Here is a 25077-nt window from a genome sequence, read left to right on the forward strand (position 1 = left end):
ACGAGCAGCAGGTCGTGACTGTCACTTGGTGTGGTTCGGAGCAATCTGGGTGTTCAGCCGTACGACTTGAAGGAGATACTACACTGATGAGTCAATGACCCCACTAGCTTTCCACACAATCAGAATGTCGCACAGGAGACGGAAATGACGGCGAGGGGGTTTCCGCTGGGCTTCGGTTCTTTCTTGAGCTACTTACTGCCCAAATGCCAAGTAGCCAGCAGAGGGTCCCGTTACGAGTGGTTGACCGGCCCGCTCGGCGGTACTCAGACGAAAGCGCAAAATGAAGCAGAGGAAGACTGCCGTAGGACACATCTTTGCTGCCTTGGGCCAACAGGTGTGTGCTCTTGGAGTTGCTCTCTAGCAACTATCAGTACACAGATTGCAACCACATTGCTGACCCGAGACTCGACCATCTCATCTCTCACACACATCCGCGCCGCCTCGCGCCTTTTCCTCTTATCACGATCGACAATCGTTCTCGCTCCTTGCTAAATTCGCAATGTCGCGCACGCTAAAGCAACAATGGGGTCTGGAAGCGGACCCTCATGCCGATGAGCATGTTATGGCAGGCTCGACTAGGCTGACCAAGACTACTACCGTTGGTGGGCACGAAGTCGGCTCCCAGCAGCCCGGTCTGCCTGTCTATCATCGTAGGATCGCCAAGTGAGTACAGCTTGAGCAGAGTCGACAGCGCAGTAGAGCCTTTGAACCAAGCTTGTGGGCGGGGGACCCTGCGGATCTCGCAAGGCGCGCGCCTTCAAACAGCGGAACCGAGCTAGCCTGCTCACTACACTACAAGGGGCCCTTTTGTCATTTGCTCTCGAGAAGGCTCAGCATGCAGAGAAGGCTAGGACCAAATTGACTGTCGAGACTGACCACCCTGCACGCCCGCACCCCTTTTCAAAGCCCTTTCCCTCTGTTTGCGATTGGTATTGGCGCCTCTTTATTGATTCTGGGTCTAGTATTTGTCGGCCATCGAGGTCTAACAAGCCCTCACATCGGACTCAATGTCGGTCTTCCACTCGGAGGTATTGGACTGCTGACGGCAATGGTCTTTGCATTTGCCGAGGGCAACACTTTCTTGTGTGTTGCTGCTGGATCTCTCGGTGGGCTTATCGGAGGTACAAGCTTGGGTGAGCAGGATGCAGGACGAGCGATAGCAGCACGGAAGGTAGCTCGCTCACAATGTTTGTCCCTTCAATTTGCCAGTAAACCTTCCCTGGACTGGTATTCAGGCTGCTTACGTCATGGAAGCGGAGGGCAATATCCCCCTTGGTACCAAAGAGCTTTACAATGTACGTCTTCGAATTCTGTAGAAGCGGCCACACGAGCTGACCAGATTTGTTTACGTCACTTATCTCTTGACATTTGATAGGCCTTAGCGGTCGTGTTCATTTGCTCATTCGTTCCAGTCTTTATCATCTTTCTTGCGTCCTTCAAGACCGCAGCTCCAGTCTCTTCAGCAGCCCTCTTCATCGTCATAGCCCTGATTGTGCTCGGAGTCGGCTTCAAAGAATTTCCGGCCATCAACCTCATGAAGACCGGAGGTGCTTTGTTCATTCTTGTAGGCGTCACACTGGTGCGTTCGCGTGGCGCACTTGACCCAATCGAAAAAAAAAAAAAAAAAAGCCAACAGCACTCACAAATGCGCGCGCAACCTCTTCATTCAGTTTTACTCCGCTGCATCGGTTCTTCTGGCTGAGGAAGGAGTCAAAATCCTGCCTGTCCTCCCTCTGCCGCGCGGAGACTGAGCTTGACCCTCACTCTCGCCATCAAGGAGCCAAGTTGTGCGCACTCTGTTCCGTTGAGGGTATTTGCACCTCATGTCGCGTTCCGTTTGAGTCACGTCGTATGTGTGCGCAAATTTCAATGTAATCCATTGCAAACCGTGCCAGTATGAGCAGATGCACCTGCCGCGTTCAGTCCAGAGGCGGGCTCTGGCCTATCAGCGATCACTATCATCCAGTGCAGCGTCTGAATCACCATCATCAGTGCTGAGCCGACTTGCACCATCAACCTCCACGGCTCTAGGCTGGTAGTCCCGAGCTTGAGCACCGTGCGCCGCTCCTTGATCCGTGATGCCCGGCCCCTGAACTGCATATCCGCCTCGATCTGGGACGAGTTTATCGTGAAGCTTGTCCAACAGACGCGATTTGCTGAGTACAGGTGCACCTTGATTTTGACGCTCCGAACGCGCGACCTCGACGGACCGCTGACCCTGCGGACGCTCGGTAGAGATGGGAAGGACCGCAGATGTCTTCTGCGCCTTGTGACTCCCCGAAAAGACCTTAGCTGGAGGCGGGCGTGAAGCCTGCTCGGGCTCGTCAGAAGACTCCGAGTCCGCCCCTGTGCTTACCTCTCCGGCTTGTTTCCGTCGAAGCTTACGAATTGCTGGAAGTGCGAGAAGCGGGAGCCATCGTTTGGAGGCCGGCAGGTCATCAACTTCGTCGACTGCGTCTGCAGCAGGGATCCGGTATGGCAAAGGTGTCTCCCGCGTAGTGCGGTACATGTCCACATTTCCCTGAAGCGTGAGAGACGACATAGTGCATCAGAACGATACTACAGAGATTCGGAATTCTGCGTGTTTCACTCACGAGATGCTCGTTCTCCTGTGCGTGGCAGGCCGATAGGGCTGTGTCAGACCGGATCGCCAACGCTCATCGATGCACTTAAGCTCACCAATCTGAACACGTTCCATTGCAGCCTCCTAAGCGCCTCCAGCAGCGCAATGATGAAGACTTTGAGTGTTGCGGATGCCGGTCCAGGGAAGAGATAAATGGTCCAGCTAAAACGGAGCAAAGTATTGGAGATGATGGCAAAATAGTAGAAAGCTGGTGGCCAGGTGATTTCATCACGAAGCATCCAGTGCTTTGCACGAGGTCGCAACACCGACCAATCCATCAGAAGATCCCACGATCCGGCGTACAGGCTGTATAGAGTAGCAAAGAAACACCAAAAAATAAGGTCGCGCTGCCTGCCGCTGCCGTGATATCTGTAATTTAGGTAAGACCAATAGAAAATGACCCCCGCTGTGTATTTTGCCGCGTTCACCAGATGAAGATATGCTGTTCTTTTGCTATCCTCAAAACGCCGGATGCATTGCCCAAGACGAAGTAGAGCAGGCAATGACGAGAGAGCGGCTGTCCAAAAAGTTCCATTGGGATTGCACGTTGGTGGCCGCCAGCTCTTGTTGTACTCGCATCCAATGACCCATAGATTGGATATTGGCCACGCCAGAGAGTTGAGCTCATCGCCGATGAAGAAGTCCCGGAACTCCACCCCAAATAGCAAGCCTGCCGCGAAGACTCTAACCAAGCTCCTGACGAACCATTGCCGGCTGTGGGGAAGATTGATCGGCAACGGATTGAGAAGGACGAGGACGACGATGACAAGCCAGACGAGGGGCCAGGTCGTTGGAGCGATGGCGCGAGGGAAAGGATTCAAGAAGCTGATCCAAAACGCCACAGCGAGAAGGAGCAGGAGGAAAGCCGGGCTGAAGTGTGCCGTTGGAAAGTCATTTTGTTCAGCCGTGACACGACGAGAGCAGTGGGTAGAGTCTTGCGAAGCTCACATTTCAAACCATTGTCGATGATCCATCGCGTGCCTGACGTCAAATTCAAATATGAAGCTGGTGTTTATCCGTGCTCGGTGCCAAGTTGCTAAATTGAGCCCAAATAAAAGCGCAAATAACGTAGGCAAGCTGCAGAGAGGCGCATTTTAGAGGCCTACTTATGATGGCCGAGGTTGCTTGCCTTCCTACTCACAAGAGTGCCCCATACACCCGCAAAAGCTGATCCCACTGCGGAATGTCGAATCGCGAACCACCCTGCTTCTCTGCTTCCACGAGACCTGCGACGGCAGCACAGACTGCTACCCCCAAATAAAAGCCTGTTCGAGAGGCGCTCATGTGATGCGTATGATGTTCTTCACCACCCGTGCCGGCATTTACCCGCAGTCGCTCGACAGCTCGCTTGCGGTTGCCGTGTTCAAAGTATGCACTGTACTGTCGATGGAGCGTCACTAATGATGATCAGCGGCCAGGGCGAGCTGAGATTCTAGGACGCTCGCTCACAATTTCCTCGGTGCCTTTAATCAGCCTTTCGATGCTGTCCGATGTCACAAGCACACTACGGGACACGTGGACATGATACCACGCGTCGTTGATGCCTGGTACTCCTGTTGCCTTTTCGAACTTCTTGAGGATCTTGCGCACGCCGATGGAGTTGACAACGCGATAATTCTTCGAAAATTCAAAGGAGGGTCAGCCTGCAGCCATTTGATCTGCGCTGCCTTCCAGCGCCTCTCACCTTGAGAAGCTCGAGGCCTCGATAGAACTCTAGCACTGCAGCCTTGAGCTTCTTTCGGGCGGCTGGGATGACTTACCCATGTCAGATAGAGTCTGTCTTGGCTGACTGCTTGCAACTCACCTGTGTATCGCTGAGGATCGTGGGACATTGCAGCAGCACGATTTTGTTTTCGTAGCTCCTCGTCATTCCAGACGTCCGAGTCATTGCCAGCGTCCAGAAGCCGCCGCAACGCCAGCGACCGTCTTCGGTCGCCTTCGTCCTGAGACTCACCGGCGTCACCTGCTCGCCGCTTGCCGTGGTCCACCTTGCCCTCGTTCTTGGCGTTGGGAGAGAGAGCAGTTCCAGCGGCCGGCGGCAAGGAAGAGCGTGGGCTGTCTAGACCCCTTGTCAGACGTTTAGCAACTGGAATGATCGAGGCCACTCCAATTTTGTCTGCCACTTTGTCCGAGAGGTTGGGCGGATGCATCGCCTTGTACTCTCTTCGATGGTCAGCGAGCTAGCGGTGACGAATGTCAGCTGGGTAGCGGAATCTTTCCGGCATTCATGATTGGTGCGTCACTTACTTCACGCAATTGCCGTGCCAGTAGCTCGAACTTCTTGTGCGCTTCGTTCTCTCTCGCTTCAAAGAAATCGACGATACGCGTGTGCTCAAACTCCAACGCACTGAAAAACTTAGACTCTTGGTTGTCAAAGTTGTCGGCAATGAGTTGGTCAAGTGACACCCTGTGCTTTTCAGCTGAAGCACGACAGGTGGGCTAATTTGTCAGTCGAACAGCTCTGGTTGCAAAGAAGTCGCGAGAGATGCGTACATTTCTTGCCTCCCTTCTTGTTGCGAGAGCCTTTTAACTCCTCCTTTCCATTCCCAGCCAACTTGGAGGCGTCTTGCGATGCATTTCGGGTAGATGCGCCTCCAAGATGTGCTTCAGCAGACGAGCCGAAATGTGCCGGCTCGGGCGTTCTCAGCGAGGCCTCGGCAATGCGTGAGGGACCAGCACTGGCCAGGGTTGATGCAGTGTTCGGCCTTTGGGCCTCAAGATCACGTTTGTCATATGGGCCCGTCCTCGATCCCTTGAGCTTGCCAGCTTTGGCTGGCTCCACACCTACGCGAGTATCATCGCTGTCAGGTCCGAATTCGTCCGCTGCGTTGACATCGCTGGCTGTGCTCTGGCTAGCGATGGCTAATCCGGTCGTGGCGAGATTGACCTGAGGGAGCTCTTGCCCGCTGCGCTCGCGCTCGCGTAAAGGGGGTCGAGCAGCACCATCATCTTCCTCTGAAAGCGTATTCCTGGCATCGTATGAGACTCCCGAGACTCTGTGGCTGCTCGAACCTTTGCCGAGAGCTCTGCGTCGCAAGCCTTCGAATGCCGAGCCGGTGGACTCGGAAGTGGCAGCTTTTTGTAGCTCGAGGCTTGTGCGGGTCTGGTGCCGAACAGCAACCTGTTTGACTGTCACGTAACACAAGAAGGTGCGGGGATGAGTCATGCGTCACCGTTGTAGTCATGTTTCCCGTGCAGCCCGCCTCACTCAGCCGCTTCAGCCCTCGGTAATTAATGTACGCTCTCTTCCATTCCACTACCGCGCTGTCATCTAGATATCGAGCACTTTGTTGACGTGAGGGACCATCATGGAGGAGCGGTCAGCGGTCTGCAGCAGAATTCCAGCAACTTTTGAATGAGTCCAGTAAGACTCACAATTTCATCGTGCCGGTTCGTCGAACGCCAGGTGTTGCGTAAGTCAAAGTGAGGGTCAAGCTGTGGCTTCCTCCTTGTTGTTCGCTCTGAAGTCTACGAAGCGCAGCAGCTTCATTTGTGGGCAGTGTGCTGGAGTAGCATGTCGCGCTGCCGCCTCCTTGAGGTCTTGAAAGCTCGTCCGCGCGTACTCAGCAAGTCTAAGTGTGTTTCTACGTCGAAAAGATCAGTCATGAGTCCGGAACAGTGAATCAAAATCAGTGGATGCCCACCTGGCGGCGCTCCGCTTCGTGACGGAAGGGTCACGTTCGCTGCGCTGCACCTATTATAGCTCTAGTCCTTTGGTGTCGTGATGAGAGCGCTGAGGGGTTCTAAGCAGAGCCACGTGCGTCTGAACAGCGCGCCGGCTGTAGCCGACGACGCTCCCCAACACTGGAGTGCGCGTGTGCTGGCCGGTGCTGCTGGGGCTGCGCACTCGCGTCACGCCATGCATCTCGTGCCCCGCCTCATGCTGCAGCGTGCCTGAAGAAGGCCCTGCCTAGCTAGGACTCGACTGGCCAGGCGCGGGTCTTGAGTTCTTTCAGCGCAAGAAGGAAGGAGAGGCGCAGAAAACGCTTGGACCACGCGCGTGGCAGCATCAGCTTCCCTTCCCTCTCACCGTCCACCATCGCATTCTTCTGTCCTTGCGCAATCGCAACCTCCCAACCTCTCAAATTTTCAAAGATGAGCAACGTTCAGACTGTCCCACCTTCCTGGAAGGATCTTGGCAAGCTGGCCAACGACACCCTTGGCAAGGACCTGTGCGTATATGCATCAATCAGAATGTGGGAGCACACAGCTGGCAGGGGTTCGGGAGTGTCAATCGAGCGCTGGGTGGCCGAAAGCGTCTGCATGGCATCCTTGATGAGGCTATTTGGCGCTCCTATAGGCTAGAGGGAGCTTTCCCAGAGTCTGCGGAGGTCGCGGGGTGACTCTCTCACCATTGCAGCGTACACGCACTGCACATGAGACCGGCTACGAGATTCGAAAGGGCGCACGAGTGAGGGGCTGACTCTCGATGTTCTTGCTGTGCATCTTCACGACAGGCCCATCCACGGAAGCAACCTTGAGGTGAAGACAAAGGCACCGAACGGCGTTCAATTCCGAGTGCTTGGTAACCGCGATGCCAAGAGCGGCAACATCAATGGAGACCTCGAGGCTAAGTGGTCCGACAAGAAGAGCGGCATCACCTTCACCCAAGCTTGGCTCACCAGCAATGTTCTGAGGAACCACGTGGAGTGAGTGCAAAGACGTGGCACTCGTTCACGCCTTCACAGCTCAAATTTAAGCTGCACCACTCTTTATCACAGATTGGAGAACCAGATCGCCAAGGGTCTCAAGCTTGAGCTGGTTTCCACTCTCATTCCCGAGAAGCAAGCGAAGAACTTCCTGCTCACCTCGACCTACAAGATGCCAGGTCTGCACACTCGCCAACACTTGGATCTTCTCAAGGTAAGCGCCAGGGCGCGTCTGAATCTAGATCCCAATGTGGAACGTGGCGACGCCAGGGGACGCAGCGAGACGGGAGCCGAGACGAGAGCGAGAGCTTCCGCTGCATCGGCTTCACACGAGGCTCCAGCTCCGAACGTATCTCAGAGCGGCGAATCAACTTCCAGTGCAATATACGCAGTACCTTTCCTGCCGCCTCCCTCGCCCCCATTCCCATCGACGTCTGGGTACCAGACTCCTGCGTCGCCGTCGCTCCTCTTGAACAGGGACGATGAAGAAGTTGCTTCGCGAACTCTTGCGGCTGCTTCTGTGCCTTTGCCTCCTTCTCGGCCTGGTTCGCCTACTGGGCCTCGTCGCCCCATGCGGGAATTTGTACCTCCACCCCTCTTCTCCGCACGCTTCAACGGTCGTGCTCGTTGGAGTGGGGTCGGAACACATCGAGTAAGGTGGCGCTGCACCATCATAGGTGTGGCAGCTTTGGAAGCAGGGGCTAGTGGCGAGGCGAAGCCTGTGCCAGTGAGTGCAATTGCACTGCAGACACTACGGACACTGCCGCGGCGCGTCATTCGTTCATCTTGGCTGGAAGCTGTCGAGGCTTCCCCATTCCTTTATCTCGCGGTCTCCTAGCGCTGCGGAATTGCTGCCAATTTTGTTGACGTGACATCAAGCTGACTTTCTAGCTCTATTTTGCGTACTCCTAGGGTCCTCAAGTCACTGCCGATGTTGTCCTGGGCCGTGACGGCTTCCTTCTCGGCTCTGAGGCTGCTTACGACGTTCGTGACGGCAAGCTGTCTCGCTACAACCTCGCGGCTGCCTTCCACGCTCCAGAGTACGCTGTGACCCTGCACGGTCTTGGTAACCTGAGCACCTACCAAGCCAGCTACTACCACCGTGTGAACCAGGACATCGAGACTAGCGCTCGTGCCACCTATGATTCCAAGGCCGTTGCTAGCAACGTCAACCTCGAAGTTGGAACAAAGACATACCTCGACAACGCCTCGTTCATCAAGGCCAAGATCAACAACTCCGGCATCCTGTGCCTCGGCTACACGCAAGCTCTTGCGTGAGTGTTGAGCTTTTGGTTGCTGCGCACTTCGATGTGTGTTTTGCTGACTCTTGCTGCTACTATATCCATCACAGCACTGGCGTCAAGGGCAGCGTCGGTCTCGCTCTCGACACCGTCAAGCTCTCTGACAATGGAGGTGCCAACGCACACAAGGCAGGCTTCTCTCTCGTCTTCGAGGCCTAAATGTGACCGTGAAGTCGGTTCAGGTAGATGACACTGTGCTAGATTGGCGACCGAAGAAATGTTGCTTGCCCCAATCCACGAAATGCACTTTGGTGATGCGCACGTCCGAAGCGCCTGTTGATGAGACAAGCTGCCTGAGTTGCCGAGAGGCTTTTGGCACACATCGTACAAATATCGTGTGGCAGTCACGAGACCCAATGGCCGAGCGCAGCTCCTGCTCACTCGGCGGCACCGCGTGATAGACGCGCGCTTCGAGCCGCGGTGCGTGCGTTCAGGGGCTCATTGCGCGTGCGGGTTCATCACAGCACGGTCCGGCGCAACCTGATGCATGCATTGCGTCGATCCTTGACGGCCGCGCATTGCGTACGTTTGACTTCCTTTTAGCGTTGTGATGAGAAGTAGAGCTTGCTGCTCTCCTCAGCTCGCCTGGCCCATTGTGATTTGACTGGGTGGTGACTGCACGATGGTCTGCGAGTCAGGCCGCTTTTGTGAGAGAACAGCATATCATGCAGCCCTCCACGCTCGCCTCCACGACGATTCGACCGGGCCGAGGTATCGCGGTGCCTACGTGCCGTTGGCCCATAGCCAGATGGCGCCAGTCATTGCAGGTGTGGTACAGCTCATCCGATTCCGCACACAAGATCCGCACCTGGGTTTGGCTCTTGTCAGCCATCAAAGTTGCTGAAGACTACACTTCTCAGTGCCAAAGTTGTGGACAAGCATCGCCCATGGCAGTCATGTGAGGAGCTGTGAGGGAAAGTCTGTCGGGACAGTTGCACGCAACGCTTCAAGGCACGGCGCAACGACGATCATGAGCTGCAGGCCGTGCAGTGAGTGCAGCCTTGCTTGCATTATATTGCGCTGCGAGCGCGCGAGCCACGGTGCGTCCCTTGAACGATGCGGTGCACACCTTGCAGCATGCACGCGCGCGAACCCCTTATGAGCGCATACATTCACAACAGGCCTAGGGTGTCGAATCTCCTCCATGACCAGCTCCGCCCACTAGCAGGTCCACATGGCATCGCGCACCCACCTTCGCCTGCCATGATCTTCTGACTTTCCGACTCGACCGTTACTTTGGGTCGCCCATACGTGCTCCACGAGAAGCAAAGTTCCAGGTTTGGCTCTGCCCCCAGCAGACGCCTCAGCACTAGTTCTTGCATTCATGTTTTGCCTCAGCCAATGAGCTATGGTAGCTTCATCTGGCGATCAAGCCGCAGACGTGGCGTCTGGTACCTCAGCCGGCTCAACGCAACCCGCTCGCAAGCCGAGAACGTCGAGACCGCCTCCCTCGCCGGCCTTTCTTGCCCGACTGGAACGCTTCGAAGCCGAAGCTAGGCAAGATGCAGCTGGCAGACCTGCTCAGGCGTTGATGGTACCTGCGCATGCCCAGCGCTTTCGCAGAGTCAGCCTTCCAGCGTCGTCTGACGCTTCAGCAAGTAATGATGGGGCTCAAAGGGCGACCGATCGATCGAGACAGGCTACGAGAGGTGTCAGCGCGCAAGTGCGGCGGGAGACAGCACCTCAAACGTCGACTCCAAAGCCGAATGTCGCTGCTGGCCCTGCTACGCGTGGGCGTCTTGGTGACATGGATTGGCGGCCGCGCGACAGGAGGATCGACGGACTTCCAGAAAACAGCGATCACGCATCCCTGTTTGGTCCGGACAATGCACTATCACCTCGGGTGGCGCCCGACAGGAACGAAGCTCCCGTGCGTGCACCCTCATTGGAACAGAATAAGGTTACGCCTTCCAGACCAGTCGCGTCGAGTGGCAAGCAAGCACATATAGTGCCGACGTCCCGACGGGTACGGCGGCATTCGGACGCCCCCCTGCAGCCAGCGGCGGGTGGTGACAAAGCCAACCATCTAGCATTTCTACATCCAACATCCCCAGAACTTGCTCAGCCAAGCGCCAGAGCGGTCCATGCTCGACCGGTGCCTGCGCTTCAGAATATCGCCTTGGAGCTGCCCATCAGCGGTCCTTTCTCACGTTTGGCGTCGCCCTCCACATCCCCACATCAGTGTCCCATCCCCTCGCCAGCACGAACCGAAAAGCGCCCGCGGAGTGGCCAGACTCGGTTAGATATGCCCAGCCGACAAAGGACGCGAGATGAGTCTTCGTCGCGGGATCATCGACCATCTCAACCGAATCAACGAGATCAGTTCCCACACCCAAATGACCCCTTGTCGAGGCCGAGCGAAAGCACTGGTGGCCCGGGTCGGTCTTCCACCCCTTCACGTGATACGAGAGCACCTCCACGTGATGCTGATGGAATCGTCAAACCGAAGCCGAAGTCTAGCCTGCGGCTGGACCACGGGGGCAGGCCCGAATTTGAGGACTGTCCGTGTCAGTCTCCGGATGCATCCAAGCCGACCACTCCAACATCAAGCAAATCTCCTGCTGCTGGACTCTCGCCGATACAGTCTCCTGATGGATGTCGTGTTGCCCAGCCAGCAGCCAAGGTGTTCGCATTTGATGCCCCGCCGTTGCACCTCCCCGTACTGGACGCCTTCTTGGCGGACCCTGTCCGCTTCAGCGCGCCCAGCTTTACGGAAGCAGACGCAATTGCCACCGATGAAGAGAGAGAGCTTTACGGTTATGACAGAAGAAGGGGAAAATTAGGCAGGGGCGACCTGCTTGAGGTTGCGGGCGCCCAACTTTTGGTGCCCAGTCGAGCTGCAGAGCCCAACACCGGCGTGCGTCGGCGGACGGTGATGCCCAACAACCCAGTCGATGAGGACCAAAAGCTGCTGCGTCAAGAGAATGGAGCTTCGCCTCCGTCCCCCGCAGATGGAGATGCAGATCTGTCATTGACGCCCAGCACTGGCATCGTTAGCGATACCGTCTCACTGGGAATTTCTTCTTCACTCTCCTCTGCAAGCAAGCCACAAACAAGGCTGGAGATGTTCCCGCCTTTGATGCTACTGAAAGAGTCTTCGCTCGACGAGCTCAAGTCAAATGCCGTAGGACCTCGGAAGCCTCCAGGTGGTTTCTTGGCCAAATTGCCGCCGATGGGAAGCATGATCAGCACCGTTGTCGATTTTATCATTGGTATGGAGGGTAGCGCCTTTGCTGCGGGCATCTTCCGACTTGAGCTGCTACGAGACTTTGCCCAAATCATGGCTCTGCAGCTGCACTTTGACGTCTCCCCTTCAACGGGCGGGGCAGAGAAGTGGAGCGCGAGATGGATCATCTTGCATTTCATACCGTCTATACTGGCGCTTGACTTTGTTAGCATTCTCGGCAAAGCGCTCATCTTGTTGCTCATTTGGATAATCGTCGTTGCCGCTTTGCTCATCAAGTTTTGGAGGATGACTCGCGCTCCAAACCCGAATCGCACGATCGAGGGCTTTGTCTCCCAGCCATGGTTGTTCACGTCACCGTCCATGGGCACGAAGCTCGTCAACATCCTCACCGTCTTCATCTTGACAACGCTGTACATCCCTCTGTCCAAGCTGGCAGTCGACACCATCAGTTGGTCTTCGGACTTCTGGCCGGTCCCCAACCCGTACGCGAACGGCGACAACGTCGGCGATCTTGCACCACTTGGTCCCGCATCGCGTTTTCGAGATCCGATGGACTTCTGTTGGACGACCACCATGGCAAAAGACGAGTTCAATTTCGCTTGGCTAGCCGTGCCTATTGCTGTTTTGACAGTGATCATATATACTCTGTGGTACCCGTACGCGATGGCGAAGACGATTCGACCGCTACTGCCCCGCGTCAGCGATTTCAACGAGCTTGGAGTGCCGCGCAGTGAAGATGAGAAGGAGGTAGAGTATCTTCGCCTATTGGAGCGCGATCGATCCCCTCTCAACTTCATGTACAAGGCTTACAGGAGGCGGTGGGGCTTCTGTGAGTGTTCGCTGTGCTGAGACGAAAGAGTCCCTTGCTGGTCCTGATCCAAAAGCTCCCCTCAGACAAACCGCTCTACATCTTATGCTTTAAGCTGTCCAACATTTTGGTGATCGGTATCGTGACCAAAGATAACTGCTTGTTCAGGTCCATGCCTGGACGAACCATGCTAGTCGTGCAGCAAAGCACTCTCATCGTCTTGTGGAGTGTTCTGTTCGCCATCCACCTCTACGTCGTGCCATTCAACGATCGGATCAGCAACCGGTCAGAACTGGTAAGTAGCCACCGCGTCGGAGCGTGAGACGCTCTTGCTTATCATAGCAACCCAATCGCACAGGTTTCCCGAGCCGGCTACGTGCTCACCGCTGTTGTTGGCTTACTTGTTGCGCTGCAAGTGCAAGGAAGCACGGTTTATCGGTCCACGATTCTTTACCTCATCCAAGCTCTGACGTATGCGGGAAACATCTACTTTTCCTTGGCCGGCACTGGCTGGATGGAGCACCTGGTCAAACGAGCTCAATCGCGGATAGACTTCAGCATCGACATCTTCTCGCCTGCTCTAGACCTCGATAAGCATGTGAAGCGGCGCATTTGGCAAGAGACACTCTCCACTCTGCTCCTTTGCGCACGCCCTTATCACATGCGTCCCGGCAAAGTAGTTGCCTTTTCCATCGCGGACGATTGGCCACCCTACATGCTGTGGTTCGAGGGCTCGCCAGCTGAGCGACATGTCGAGAACCTGAAGATCCTCAAGGCGATTGGCAGCGACACTTATCGAGAGCAAGTTGACCTCCTGCGCAATGGCGAAAACGCGGCACGTCTCACTGCAGTGATGGACGCGATCCAGTCCCGACTAGCTGGTCCGGATGCGTATTGGCGGCCCACCCAGCCGCCATTCCCCGTTGGCGTCTCTTCGTGGTTTGGAAAGGCGTTCTTAGTGCCATTTCCACCGACGCTGGTCATGCGGTACGACCAAGTCCAGGGAGACGAGACCGTGCAGCTCAGCACTTTGGGGGAGCTCGAGCTCTTCGTGTCACAAAATGAAGATCCAGAGGTGCTGTCTCGTCGTTGGGTGCGGACAGCTCTACGCGCACTGGACGGTCAGCTAGTTCAAGCTCCTCACACTGAAGTGGTGCAGATCGGCGGCCGTCTTGCTTCGTCTGAGAGTTTCTTGCAAAGGCGACGAAGCCGCGTGCGGGCGGCGCTCGGTTTGGGCCCTCGTCAAGGCTCAGGCGAATTCACCCTCGCGTGTCCGACCTCGTACGAGACTGGCACCCTTCGCATCGCTCGGAGAGAGCTCGGTTGGCAGGGAGGCCCGCACGACTTTGCTTCCGGATTCGAAGTGACAGTCACATACGCCGAGGGCACCCGGCAAGACCCTGAAGGCCTTACTCGAGTCCGCAAAGCCCTGACGGTCGATGGCACGACGGCGTTCGGGTTACACGACGACTTTAGACTCACTTCCGATTTGGTGCGCTTCTTGCGTGCCAATGAGCACATCGTACATGCCCGTCGAGACAATGTCGAGCGGAACCTACAACAATACCGAGATGGCTATGCCACTGAGGCTATCCGCAAAAGAGAGACGCTCGACTATGCTTTCCTGACGGACGTCTTTGACGCACCAACGTTGGACCGCGTTCAGCTACGTCAGACTTTGAGAATGGTGACCCGAAATCCTTCAGTGCAGCACCTCCCGCGCCAATACAGAGCGGCAATGACCCTGCTTCACGAGCGACTGATGCACGTCAACCAGAGCCCTGTCCACAAATGGTGGTGGCTCTTCTGGGACGACCTTTGGCGCCAGAATGGACGCGACTACAGCCAATTACGACGACATCGCCGTGCCTTGTGCCCACACTACCCATCTAGCATCGCCTATCAGCCAGTGCCTCGCGCCGAATTGGAACGCTTTCTGGATCAACGCGGGTTGTGGCAATGTCAGGGCGCGAGGGGCGTCATCAACCGCGGCTTGCTGAACCGCCTGTATTTCTATCTCAATATGATCGTCTTCGCTCGGACACGCTCGTGGATCAAGACTCACACCATGAAAGACCAGTCTAATCCTTTTGCCGACCCACCTCTCTTGCCGGCCAATGCGACCTCGGGGCGGATTGCTCGGCACCATAGCGATGCAGCGGTACGCGTCGCTCTCGGCACCATCCGGGCCTACGGACGTGTCGAGGTAGAGGAGCACGATATCAACACAATTGACTCTAGTCTGGACCCAATGTCTCGTTTTACGGGTGGCGGAACTAATCACGACGGCAGCAACATCATCGAGAGACCCGCCTGGCCTTGGGCCGAGCAGAGGCTTGGTGGTCGACCCCTCCTTACCCGCTCCGAGCGCATATGGTGAGCTGTGGAGAAGCACATTGATACTAGCATTTCATAAACTCACCACCCTCCTTCTCCTTTGCCCAGGGACCGCGTCATGGAGTGGCTCGCGCTCCAGCCATACAAGGTGAACGCTCATTTGCGGACGCTGTATCTTTACCTTGATCTGGTAGATGGACCAAAAGGGTCAAGATACGAGCTTCCTGGCACGCATCAGGAATCTGCGTTTGCCGAGCAGGTCGCAGAAGAATCACCCCGCACCTATCCGAAGATCGAACAGACCGCAGAGGAAATTGCCCTGGATCGTCTGTCTCGCCCTATTTGAGTCTTGCGTCACGAATCTCACTTCAACAGTTTCACCTGCTTTACTTGTCTGTCTCCTTCATCGTATACCCAAAGATACCATCTGAATTGATATTGAAATCACACTCGCAAGTCCACACATGACATATTACGTTTGCGCCCGGTGTGCTCTTTACTGTGGTCGCGGTGTCCGCTTTCACGGCCGTGACATCGGCGAATGACGAGACTGAGGCCGCACGTAGCTGCTGCTAGCTGGTGATACACATTCTCGACTGCTCATCGTTCTGGACCCTATTCGACAGTTGGAGACTTGGGTACATAGTGTCTAAATGTAACGCGTACTTGGACCGCAGCCTCCCAATCAGAATTGTGAACCTCTAGACGCAAGAGAAGCGTTTGCACGCATTTCGTTGCATCTTCGTGAAAGCCATGCGAAAGGCGGCGATGGCGAAGCGCTCGTGGTTTGGTGCCACGTCTGCAGATGCGGGGGCGGAGCCAAAGCTTTCGCGGGGAAAATGAATGTAGGTCGCACAGCGGGCTCTCTCTGACTGGACGAGTGCAAGTGCGTGCACCAGCGACTCACACTGCATGATGGTGATGCATGGTGCGCTGGGGGTCTGGCCGAGATGGATGCTGACCGATCGAGCTGCTGCCACGGAAGCACGCCAGACTGAATTCGGGCAGTGAAGCAGTCTAGTGCGCATCTTGCTCCTCCGCCCATCAAGCACCGCAGAAAGCGCTCATTCTTCACCCCGCGCTGTAATTGGGCGCCCGCCAGCGGCCAAGCCATAGCAGGGATATACCGTGTAGGCGTGTATACTCGTATAGCGCACAAATCAAGAAATGCTGGCCAAGCCGGACGCGCGGGGATAAGCACGCTCGTAGTGCTCGAAGCACATGCCCGCGATCGATGTTTGATACACATATATGCTCTGCACGCACGCAGCAGCCGTGCCTTGAGCATGACGCTGGCGAGTTGGCGACGTGGTCATCAGCAAAACGTGCGTGTGAGAGCCGCGAGGCTGTAGAGCGTCACGCCTCGCGCCTCACGCCTGCCTACATACCTGGCTGCCTGCCTGCCATGCCGCGCGCGCACGGCACGTCGACATTGACGCAAGACCGGACTGAAGGCCTGCGTTCTGTCACCCGAGATCATAGCACCGCGTTTGCCGCTGTGCTGATCACAGTCGCTTGCACACATCGCATCCATCTGCACCTTCTATTACCCCAACACCCTTACTCACGACTCATCGTTTCAGCCACCTCGGGGCCATCGACGTCGCTTCAAACACTCGTGCATCATTCTCGCTTTGCTCTTCGTTGAATCCCTCAACGACCATCGCAAGTGACTGCATCCAGTAAGCGGATCACAGGCAAGCCGAGCGGATCTTCTCCATCCCATCTTGATTTCTTCATCGCCGATCACGGAAATCTGCAAGTCTTGTAGCTGTTGTTGCATCCATCATGTCTGTCGAGTGAGTATCTTTACGCTTTCTAAAGCAGAGTCATTGCCACCTGCGCCATTCGGAGGGTCTAGGCACCTTGACCTCGACGTTCGACAACTCTCTCGCAGGCATCAAGTACGTCGAGACTTGTAGCTGATCGCGCTCCCTTGCATAATCCTCTTCTAGTCTCAATCCGCACGTCCAGCTTGGTTTCCCTAGTGAGTAAGAGGCGGGCGGGATGCGACAGTGATTGACTTAGCCGCGGGAAGAGGTAGCAGGGATGAGTCTCGCGAGCGGATCGCTGTCGATTGCGTTTTGCCAGCAGACACCAGCCGGGCTTCAGCTGCGCCTCGGTCATGACTGGCTCAGCAAGTAGGGCGGACGAGTGCAATCATGTGCCTCGCTTCTCACGCTGCATGTCCCACAAATCCACTTCGCCAATGGGCGTCTTTAGGAGGGGACTTTCTTTCGAGTGCTCCCAGGACGCTTCGACTCGCTGCTTCGGGGCGCGAATCAGGAGCCGGCCGATCGCTCTCGAAATGGTCCTCAGAAGCTGGAGCGCAACATTTGCGTGCATGCGCATGCAAGGGCCAGTCTAAAGGCAGAGCGGGAAAGCTCTTGCCACCTCACCCCTTCACGGGTCCTTGCGCTCCAATTTGCTCGAGATGTAGTCACTTTGGACCTCGCTGGTCGCTTGTTTTTTCTGGACGCAGGTGTAAATACAGTAGTCTGACGTTGGACTCTCTTACACAACCAGGACCCTTGACGCAGCTCGTCAAGCGCTCTTTGCAAGTCTCGAACCCTCACGCTCAACCGGTGGCTTTCAAGGTCAAGACGACCGCACCCAAGCAGTACTGCGTGCGCCCAAATTCGGGGAGGATCGAGCCGGGAGAGAAGGTCGAAGTACAAGGTTGGTCACCAAAAGTCCGCACCTTTGCGCCACCTGCGCCCATTCTGCAGGGACGGTGCGCTGACGCTATGTGTATGCCCTACGCTGCTTTTTCTCGCAGTCCTTTTGCAGCCTATGAAAGAAGAACCACCTACCTCTGCCAAATGTCGCGACAAATTTCTGGTCCAGTCCACCATCATCACTCCCGAGCGCGAGACTACTTCTCTCAGCGAGCTTTGGGGAGTGGTAGAAAAGGAGGACAAGAGCGCAATTCACGAACAAAAGATTCGAGTTGCTTTCCTGCCTGCTGCCACTGCGCCCGTGCCAGAAGAGGAAGAGCATGTCGGTAGTAACATTTCGAACGGCGACGAGGTAAGTAGAGGGCAGTTGAAACTATTCGCGAGTCACAGCAAGAGAAGGAAATGTAGCAACACGGAGCTCTGTGGTCTGCGCGCCTCGCGCACAACTCACTGACACTCTCGCCTCTCCCTTGGCATAATGGTACCCTCGCAGAAATACAGCACCGTGCGTGGAACGCCTTCTCGCGCTGCCAATGGTAGCTCTCCAGGAAATGACGATGGCTCCTTCTCTTCGCCTACTCAGGGCTCGACTTCTCCTGCCAATGGCACGACAAACCCCATTGCCGCTGCGCGCAGCGCCGCCGCTAACACCGACGGTGGCGCTCTGGCCGCCTCTCGCAACGCAGCGGTAGCAGCGGGCGGTGCGGCCGCCGCTGGAGCTGGGGCTGCTTTCGCTGCCACCAAGTCTGCTGGCTCTCGTGCGGTGGAGAAGACGCCCGCAGAATACCAAAGCGAGATCAAGCGACTTCAGCAGCAGCTCGATTCCGCTACCAGGAAGGGAGCTCAACAAATCCAGACCGCCAACTCCGAAGGCGTTAGCCTTCAGGTTGTAGGAGTTCTTTTGGTCGCTTCTTTCCTTCTTGGAGCCTACCTTCTTTAAGGGTATGCACGCAGTGTCAGGTGTCGCGACAGCCTAGCAGAACCTCAGCGCTGCATGGTATGGCTGCAGCATCTGACTGAGACAAATTCAACGGAAGAAAGGCAGGTCTCGGTAGACTTTTTGAGGCACGGTGGCCGTGATGCACTCATCATGACCGGCTTCACATTAGCCGCCTCCCCCACCATAAATGCCTTCCCTTTCCTATGGGCGCCACTTCACCCAACTTGCAGACGAAAATGCACATACCAGTCCGATGTATCCTTCCCCAATCCTCCGTCCCAAAGCTTTCCGCGCATACGTTCGATCGTCCCTGTGGGTGCGTTGACCCATCCGCGCCCGCCTTTCCTTTTCTACTACCTGCCAGACTCTTGTTCCCGAAACATTTCGCCCACATCACATCCAAGTCGAAATGATATGTTTCACGAGAGTAGTGCCGAGGTATGTCTGGTCACGTTGTTCAGCAGAAACATTTGGTCTTAAGCTTGACTGCAGTCATTGAGGATACGGATCTGTGCGCTCTCATTGTCCCAGCTTGGGTTGCGGAATCTTGAGCGGAGCATCATCATGTATCGAAGCCGCACAGGTGCAGAGACCTTAGACAGCTGACCGGCACACGCACGAAGAGGTGAATTAGGAAGGCACCGACTCGTCACTCCGGAATCCGTGCAACTTCGATCTGGGCCGTGAGAAAAGACTCGTGACCATGGTGACCGGCTTACTCGCTGAACTCGATTTGTGGACTTTCGCCTTGATCGAGCACGTCATCAACGATCGAGTGCCGTCCTCGTTCGGCGTATTCAGATTGCTCGTGACTGTGCGCCGAGCTTTCAACATGCACAACAGCTTCTACTGATCCTTTTGGAGCCAGCGGTAGCTTCTAGCCTCCTTTTGTCAGGCCTTGCCAAACCTTCTGATCCCGAGGCCGATAACGGTGCGTGTGTGTGTTGCTGGACGCGATGCTTTATTCAAGATTGTTTGCTTTCACGTGACTCGGTCTCTGGCTGCCCTGCATGCATAGCCAAAACGCCCCTTTTCCTCTGCATGGCGGACCAACAGCTCGCTAGCTGTGTACGTGTTGCAAGTGGCCCACAGGTGCGCAGAGAAGCTATACGAGGCTTTCCGCGTTGGACGTCCTCATGTAGCGGAAACTGGTTTTGTTATTGTCCTTCTCACCTAGATCTACCATAGATGTGGTCCCTTTCGACTGACGGCGAGTCGAATCATCATAGAGACGAAGAGGTTTGTGCACCGCTACGGAGATGTCAGTAGAGCAACGACGAGCCAGACCGCCACGTACTGGAGGCTCCTTATTCACGATTGCTGGCGATACCCTTCTGACCGGCCTGCTGCTGAGGCGCGAGTATCCATAGCCCAAGAGGCTGCTCCTGAGCCTGCACTCACCCCTCACGACTGCATGCATGCAGCCAACTCAAGCCATCCTGCATTCAGCAGCAATATCTCGCATCAGTGGGCAGTCCGAGAGCGCATGCAGTCAGCGGCTGCTGATGAGTATCATTCTCGATATTTTCGAAGATCACCGCGGCCAGCAGCAGCAAACCAGCTATATATATAAACGCGCGTCGTGAATTTTCGACTGCTGTGCTGATGAAGCATCGGCGCTTCAACGGCTGGCGTTGGCATGCAAGCGCGTTGCTGCATGGCTGGACGACATCGCGCGGCGCGCAGGCATCACATGCGCGCAGACTTAATTGCATTCGGGCAGACCTGACACAGGCCATGCACACTGCAGGCGCTGCAGCCGCGCATGGCTAATTGCTTCCCTTGACGCTGCTGCTGCATGGCGGCCTGCTGGGGCGGAGGCTGACACGCTTAATCACTCAATGCGTGCGCGTGCTTGATGCCCCCTGTTGCTTCCGGTCGTGGTGCTGCTGCTGGCTGCTTGCAGTCTGAGTCAAACGAACGCGACTTGCTGCTGCTGGATCCGTCAGTGATGCAAGTCTGATGAGTGTTCTCAGCGCGCATACAGTAGTACCCGCCAGGAGACGACACAGGAGATCTTGCGCGCATCGTCTTGCGAGCGCTTGCTTGCTTGCTCTAGCCTCTGCACACCGCGCACACCGTGATTGCACGATGAAGCATCATTCCCGCCGGATCACGCATTCATCACAACAGCTTAGCGTTCAGCACCGCGAGCAAAGCTTCCACCAAGCCGCCCGCCCGATCACCTGCGCCTTTGCACGGCATTCCTCCTAGCTAAGGCGTCCCAAGCGCTGCCAAAGGTAGACTCTCTCCTTTCCCTATCTGCCTTTCATTGCCAGTGTGCATCTCACAGCGCTTTGAGCCATCCACGTCTCCTCCCTATCCCCTTGCCCATCTTCTTTGCTACCTGTCTACGCGACTACCCCTCCGGCCCACTCTACCTATCCGTAACGTGCGACGCAGTCCGACACGCCAATCAAGCCAAAGAAGTGCGACAGCATCCGAACATCGCCTCTTCGCACATTTCTTACCCACGGCACGGCACCGAGTCCCGCCTCGACTGCTCTTCACGAAATCACGATTTCCACAATACACCTACCTGATTGGCGCAGCATCCTCCGTGTTGTTTCGCCTCCATCTGCTTTGCACATCCTTGCGCTTATCCTAGCCTTTGCAAAGCGATCCGACGACTTGTCTACCTGACACTCGTCCCTACAGCTACATCCTTTGAAGCGACGCATCCATCCAGATCCTACCGCACGCGCGCACCTAGACCTTGGGGCATACGCGCATCGCTGTCGCAGTCGAACTCTAGAGCGACCCGAGCTTCATCATTCGAGTCTTCTGCTTACATCTCCGCAAGCACAATGTCGACATCACACAGCAGTAGCTCGGGGTCGAACGTGGTTGGAGTGCACTACAGAGTAGGCAAAAAGATCGTGAGTTGTGTCTTGTGGCAGAGACGCATGTATGCGCAGAGTAATGCGCTCAGACCTGCGTCCGTTGCAATTTGATACCCGCTTTGTAGGGAGAAGGCTCCTTTGGCGTAATCTTCGAAGGTGAGTGACGTGCCCCCTGAACAGGCAAGAAGGGGATGATCGACGAGGCCCTCGGCTGACGTGACTTCGGCGCTCTCAGGAACGAACCTGCTGAATAGCCAGACAGTAGCCATTAAATTTGTGAGTACGTTCGAGACGACTTTGTATTGCATGCTCCTGATCTGACTCAAGCTCGTCACTGCGCGCAGGAACCTCGGAAAAGTGATGCTCCTCAGCTGCGCGATGAGTACAGGACCTACAAGATTCTTGCTGGATGCCGTGAGTGTCAAGAGCATCGCTTTCGATCTTACGCCCCTACTCACCACCTTCCATGTCGATCCGCTGCAGCTGGTGTGCCTCAGGTCTATTACTTCGGGCAGGAAGGCCTTCACAACATCCTGGTCATCGACCTGCTTGGCCCTAGTCTGGAAGACCTCTTCGATATGTGCGGACGCAAATTTAGCATCAAGACTGTTGTCATGACTGCCAAGCAAATGGTGCGTCGCAGACGCATCGCATCCGCTGATGCACTCCACTGACTCTGCGATGCCTGGTGATACAGATCACCCGGGTCCAAGCGATCCATGAAAAGAACCTGATCTACCGCGACATCAAACCAGACAACTTCTTGATTGGCAGACCGATGACCAAATCTGCCAACACCGTCTGGGTGGTTGACTTTGGGATGGCGAAGCAATACCGGGATCCCAAGACCAAGCAGCACATCCCGTACCGCGAGCGCAAAAGTCTGAGCGGCACGGCTCGTTACATGTCCATCAACACTCACTTGGGTAGAGAGCAAAGCAGACGTGACGACCTCGAAGCGCTTGGACATGTGTTCATGTACTTCCTGAGGGGCGGTCTGCCATGGCAAGGACTCAAGGCGGCAACAAACAAGCAAAAGTACGAGAAGATTGGAGAGAAGAAGCAGAGCACACCTATCAAGGAGCTCTGCGAGGGCTTCCCAGAAGAGTTCGGTATCTATCTGAACTACGTCAGAAAATTGGGCTTCGAGGAGACACCCGATTACGACTTCTTGAGGGAGTTGCTAAGCAAAGCGCTGCACGGAGAGCAAGAAGATGGCGTGTATGACTGGATGATGCTGAACGGCGGAAAGGGTTGGGAAGCAGGCACGAGCAAAGACCGTCGTGATGAGCGCGAGCGGTACAGAGACCCCCGAGATCACCGAGCGTCTCACGCCCAACAAGCCGCCGGGGCTGGCGGTGCTGCCGGCGGTGCTCTCGCGGCGCCTCAGCAACAGCTTCAACGCAGCGCGTCCAAGCAGGGACGCAAGTCTGGCGTCCCTGCCCAACTCGTACCAGGCAGCGGTGCGGACAGCCGCGCCGCATCTGGCGCTCTGCGTCCACCCGGCGCAGACTTTGCCAACAACGGCAACTCGGCTTACGGCGCAGGAGGTCCAGGACCTGCAGGATCCAATGTAGCCGTTCACGGTGCGCAAGTAGCAGCGACCGGGGACGCTCTCAACACACCCAGGGACAGCCACGCGGGCGGTCTGTCATCTGGAGCTGGCGTGCCCAATGGCACTGGCGGAATCGAAGGGGGAAGGCGATTGGATGGTCGAGGACCTGTGCAAGGCGGCTTGGCTGGTAGCGAAGCTCACCAACACGCTCATCCCGCCGAAAGGAGAGGCTTTGGCGCCAAGTTGGTCGACTTCCTCACCTGCAGGTGTGCTTAGATCCACGATAGTCGCCCGCCTCGAAACGATTCACCTTGCTCACTGCATCTGCAAAGCCTTGAAGCTCTTTAATTTACGGGTGGCGGCATCTTCACCACCGACTGCTCCCGATTCCGATGGTCACCGTCACAACACAGTCTTTTTCTTTCTGCGGCTTAGGATTGTGGATATGCGACAGAGAAAGCGGAGACCGGCGCTAGTCACTGGCGCGCGGCCACGGGACCATCAGGGCGACAGATCAGGAAGGTGATGCATCTTGACTCTCCACCGAAGAGCCAATTCTCTTGCAGTCCCGCCCATAGTCCTGGCCCATCTCAAACGTCTACAGTCCAAATTTCCCACCTTCACGTCATGCACTCATGCACTTTCCCACGAAGCACATCGCCAAATCCTTTCCCGACCTCCGCCTAGCGCCTGCCTTTCTGCTTCACACCAAAACCTTCTGATCCGAATCGCAACCGGCCGAGAAGAGGCTTAGTCCTTATGTGACTCTCATCCCACACAACGACATTCAAAAAGGTTCACACCCTTGCGCAATGATACATCTTTTTGGCAATTTGCGAGTGCAGCAAGAGCATTAGAGCGTAGGCATGCAAAATGCACATGGTCAGATTTGTGTTCTTGGTCGCTTTGCGAGGTGTGCTCAGCGCTGAGAATTGGCTTGTGGTTGGTGATCGGTTCTCTCGTCTATCGTTGGAGGTGCAAGTCGCACGCGGGAGAAGCGGGGCACCGTGTGATAGGTGCGAGCGGAAGGTGCGATGTTGGAAGACTCGTGACTGGGAATCAATTCTTCATTTTGATTCGTCTATCAAGCTTCTTTTGTCCTTTTGGAGGCGCGCTTTTCTTGCAATGCAGGGCTCGCGCTCTGCTTTTGCTGCGGCTAGAACAGCGGACAAGTCTTTCGTATAGGTATAGTCAGAATGTGGGGTGCCGTACCCGACATTCGCGATAGCAGATGCTCTGATGGTCGCATGTTTGTGCTTCTGCAGACCGATAAATGCGCCTTTCAGCATCCTGCATATCATATCTGGCGCTCATCGCGCGACTGCGTTACCGAGCTACATGACGAACATAGGGGTCCAAGCTGTTCTGTATGCGCGAATCCGGGAATTGTGTCGCTACTGTGAGACCATGTTTACAACTGCTGTGCCGATTTCACCCTGGATTCCCTGCTTCAGTCGCTAGAGACCAAAACACCTGCTGCATCCACATCGGAGAGCGCGGCAGGACTCTCTGATATCCCTGAAGCTCATCGGATAACGCTGCAAGGGCGGTAGCTACTTGGTCTTTCTTGCTGCATTCGTCCTTCGTGATGATACACGCTTCGTCTCTTCAGATCAGCGAAAGCTGCCCTTTCCCAGCCCTGCTGTCGGCATTTGAGCTGTTGGCTAGCTGTTAGGCTCACCACCTCATTTGCTGCAGCGTGGTAAACCGAGCTGGATCCATTCACACAATTCACCTCGACGCATGCAACCTGATGGCGCGTGCATGGCAAGGAGCTAATGGGAGGGCTGCTGAGTCTGATTGCGACCGCGGTACCGTGCAACGCGAAACGTTCCGATCTAGCGTGATTTTGGACTCTGGTGCTGCTGCTTCCCTTTCATCCTCTCTGCCTAGTGACTGACGTGAATGTGCAGCCGCGATGGAATCGTAGAAACAAAGTCGTGAGTCGCGAGTGAAGGAACAAGGCGCATTCATGTGATTGGCTTACAAGTCGCGCTGCTGAGCTTTGCTGCATGCGCCGTCGACGCAGCTTATTATTGACGACTGTGACCGCATGGGAGGGGCTGGTTGGCGATCCAGTCACGGGTTTCTGCGCGCACCGATCACCGTCGAGTGAGCAGGCATATCAAGCTAGACATAATAACACAAGGCACACG

The 25077-nt window shown here is 55.9% G+C and overlaps 6 protein-coding genes across 6 annotated transcripts; 5 read left to right on the plus strand and 1 right to left on the minus strand.

The window, feature by feature from the left end:
- Positions 1-331: 331 nt before the first annotated feature.
- On the plus strand, positions 332-1891 carry IE81DRAFT_321862 (hypothetical protein). The gene is made up of 5 exons (XM_025513462.1): positions 332-663; positions 907-1133; positions 1210-1295; positions 1376-1579; positions 1671-1891. The coding sequence occupies exons 1-5, from the start codon at positions 500-502 to the stop codon at positions 1749-1751; spliced, it is 762 nt and encodes a 253-aa protein (XP_025371106.1). The 5' UTR covers positions 332-499; the 3' UTR covers positions 1752-1891.
- On the minus strand, positions 1809-6285 carry IE81DRAFT_321863 (EXS-domain-containing protein). Its single transcript, XM_025513463.1, has 12 exons — positions 5999-6285; positions 5832-5908; positions 5117-5752; positions 4871-5043; positions 4428-4803; positions 4308-4369; positions 4073-4240; positions 3765-4003; positions 3572-3700; positions 2680-3493; positions 2595-2609; positions 1809-2521 (listed from the first exon to the last, which is right to left on the minus strand). Exons 1-12 carry the CDS (start codon positions 6004-6006, stop codon positions 1946-1948), a joined length of 3273 nt encoding a protein of 1090 aa, XP_025371107.1. The 5' UTR covers positions 6007-6285; the 3' UTR covers positions 1809-1945.
- Positions 6286-6651: 366 nt separating this feature from the next.
- Positions 6652-8901, plus strand: IE81DRAFT_321864 (hypothetical protein). Its single transcript, XM_025513464.1, has 5 exons — positions 6652-6795; positions 7081-7272; positions 7345-7486; positions 8185-8546; positions 8624-8901. The coding sequence occupies exons 1-5, from the start codon at positions 6719-6721 to the stop codon at positions 8730-8732; spliced, it is 882 nt and encodes a 293-aa protein (XP_025371108.1). The 5' UTR covers positions 6652-6718; the 3' UTR covers positions 8733-8901.
- Positions 8902-11448: 2547 nt separating this feature from the next.
- IE81DRAFT_287997 (hypothetical protein) lies at positions 11449-15251 on the plus strand (the record flags this gene model as incomplete). The annotated part of the gene is made up of 4 exons (XM_025511748.1): positions 11449-12589; positions 12655-12863; positions 12927-14944; positions 15014-15251. The coding sequence occupies 4 exons, from the start codon at positions 11449-11451 to the stop codon at positions 15249-15251; spliced, it is 3606 nt and encodes a 1201-aa protein (XP_025371109.1).
- A 1424-nt stretch (positions 15252-16675) lies between these two features.
- IE81DRAFT_53770 (hypothetical protein) lies at positions 16676-18603 on the plus strand. The gene is made up of 4 exons (XM_025517430.1): positions 16676-16704; positions 16861-17584; positions 17685-17935; positions 18077-18603. The coding sequence occupies exons 2-4, from the start codon at positions 17068-17070 to the stop codon at positions 18521-18523; spliced, it is 1215 nt and encodes a 404-aa protein (XP_025371110.1). The 5' UTR covers positions 16676-16704; positions 16861-17067; the 3' UTR covers positions 18524-18603.
- Positions 18604-21330: 2727 nt separating this feature from the next.
- IE81DRAFT_333945 (kinase-like protein) lies at positions 21331-23197 on the plus strand (the record flags this gene model as incomplete). Its single annotated transcript, XM_025515392.1, has 6 exons — positions 21331-21402; positions 21492-21522; positions 21602-21642; positions 21711-21780; positions 21850-21998; positions 22064-23197. 6 exons carry the CDS (start codon positions 21331-21333, stop codon positions 23195-23197), a joined length of 1497 nt encoding a protein of 498 aa, XP_025371111.1.
- Positions 23198-25077: the final 1880 nt, after the last annotated feature.

The sequence above is a fragment of the Ceraceosorus guamensis genome (genome assembly GCF_003144195.1).
Source record: "Ceraceosorus guamensis strain MCA 4658 unplaced genomic scaffold IE81scaffold_15, whole genome shotgun sequence".
Taxonomy (NCBI): Eukaryota; Fungi; Basidiomycota; class Exobasidiomycetes; order Ceraceosorales; family Ceraceosoraceae; genus Ceraceosorus; species Ceraceosorus guamensis.

Excerpts from the sequence above, each read along its gene's own strand:
- IE81DRAFT_321862 (XM_025513462.1), top strand. The coding sequence starts at position 500 with ATGTCGCGCACGCTAAAGCAACAATGGGGTCTGGAAGCGGACCCTCAT. Across the intron at positions 664-906 it reads TATCATCGTAGGATCGCCAA|CCCTTTCCCTCTGTTTGCGA; the intron begins GTGAGTACAGCT and ends CCCTTTTCAAAG. Across the intron at positions 1,296-1,375 it reads GTACCAAAGAGCTTTACAAT|GCCTTAGCGGTCGTGTTCAT; the intron begins GTACGTCTTCGA and ends GACATTTGATAG.
- IE81DRAFT_321863 (XM_025513463.1), bottom strand. Across the intron at positions 5,044-5,116 it reads CAAGAAGGGAGGCAAGAAAT|CTGAAAAGCACAGGGTGTCA; the intron begins GTACGCATCTCT and ends GTCGTGCTTCAG. Across the intron at positions 4,004-4,072 it reads TTAAAGGCACCGAGGAAATT|TACAGTGCATACTTTGAACA; the intron begins GTGAGCGAGCGT and ends CTCCATCGACAG.
- IE81DRAFT_321864 (XM_025513464.1), top strand. The coding sequence starts at position 6,719 with ATGAGCAACGTTCAGACTGTCCCACCTTCCTGGAAGGATCTTGGCAAG. Across the intron at positions 6,796-7,080 it reads GACACCCTTGGCAAGGACCT|GCCCATCCACGGAAGCAACC; the intron begins GTGCGTATATGC and ends TCTTCACGACAG. Across the intron at positions 7,273-7,344 it reads GTTCTGAGGAACCACGTGGA|ATTGGAGAACCAGATCGCCA; the intron begins GTGAGTGCAAAG and ends TCTTTATCACAG.
- IE81DRAFT_53770 (XM_025517430.1), top strand. The coding sequence starts at position 17,068 with ATGTGCCTCGCTTCTCACGCTGCATGTCCCACAAATCCACTTCGCCAA. Across the intron at positions 17,585-17,684 it reads AGAGAAGGTCGAAGTACAAG|TCCTTTTGCAGCCTATGAAA; the intron begins GTTGGTCACCAA and ends TTTTTCTCGCAG. Across the intron at positions 17,936-18,076 it reads ACATTTCGAACGGCGACGAG|AAATACAGCACCGTGCGTGG; the intron begins GTAAGTAGAGGG and ends GTACCCTCGCAG.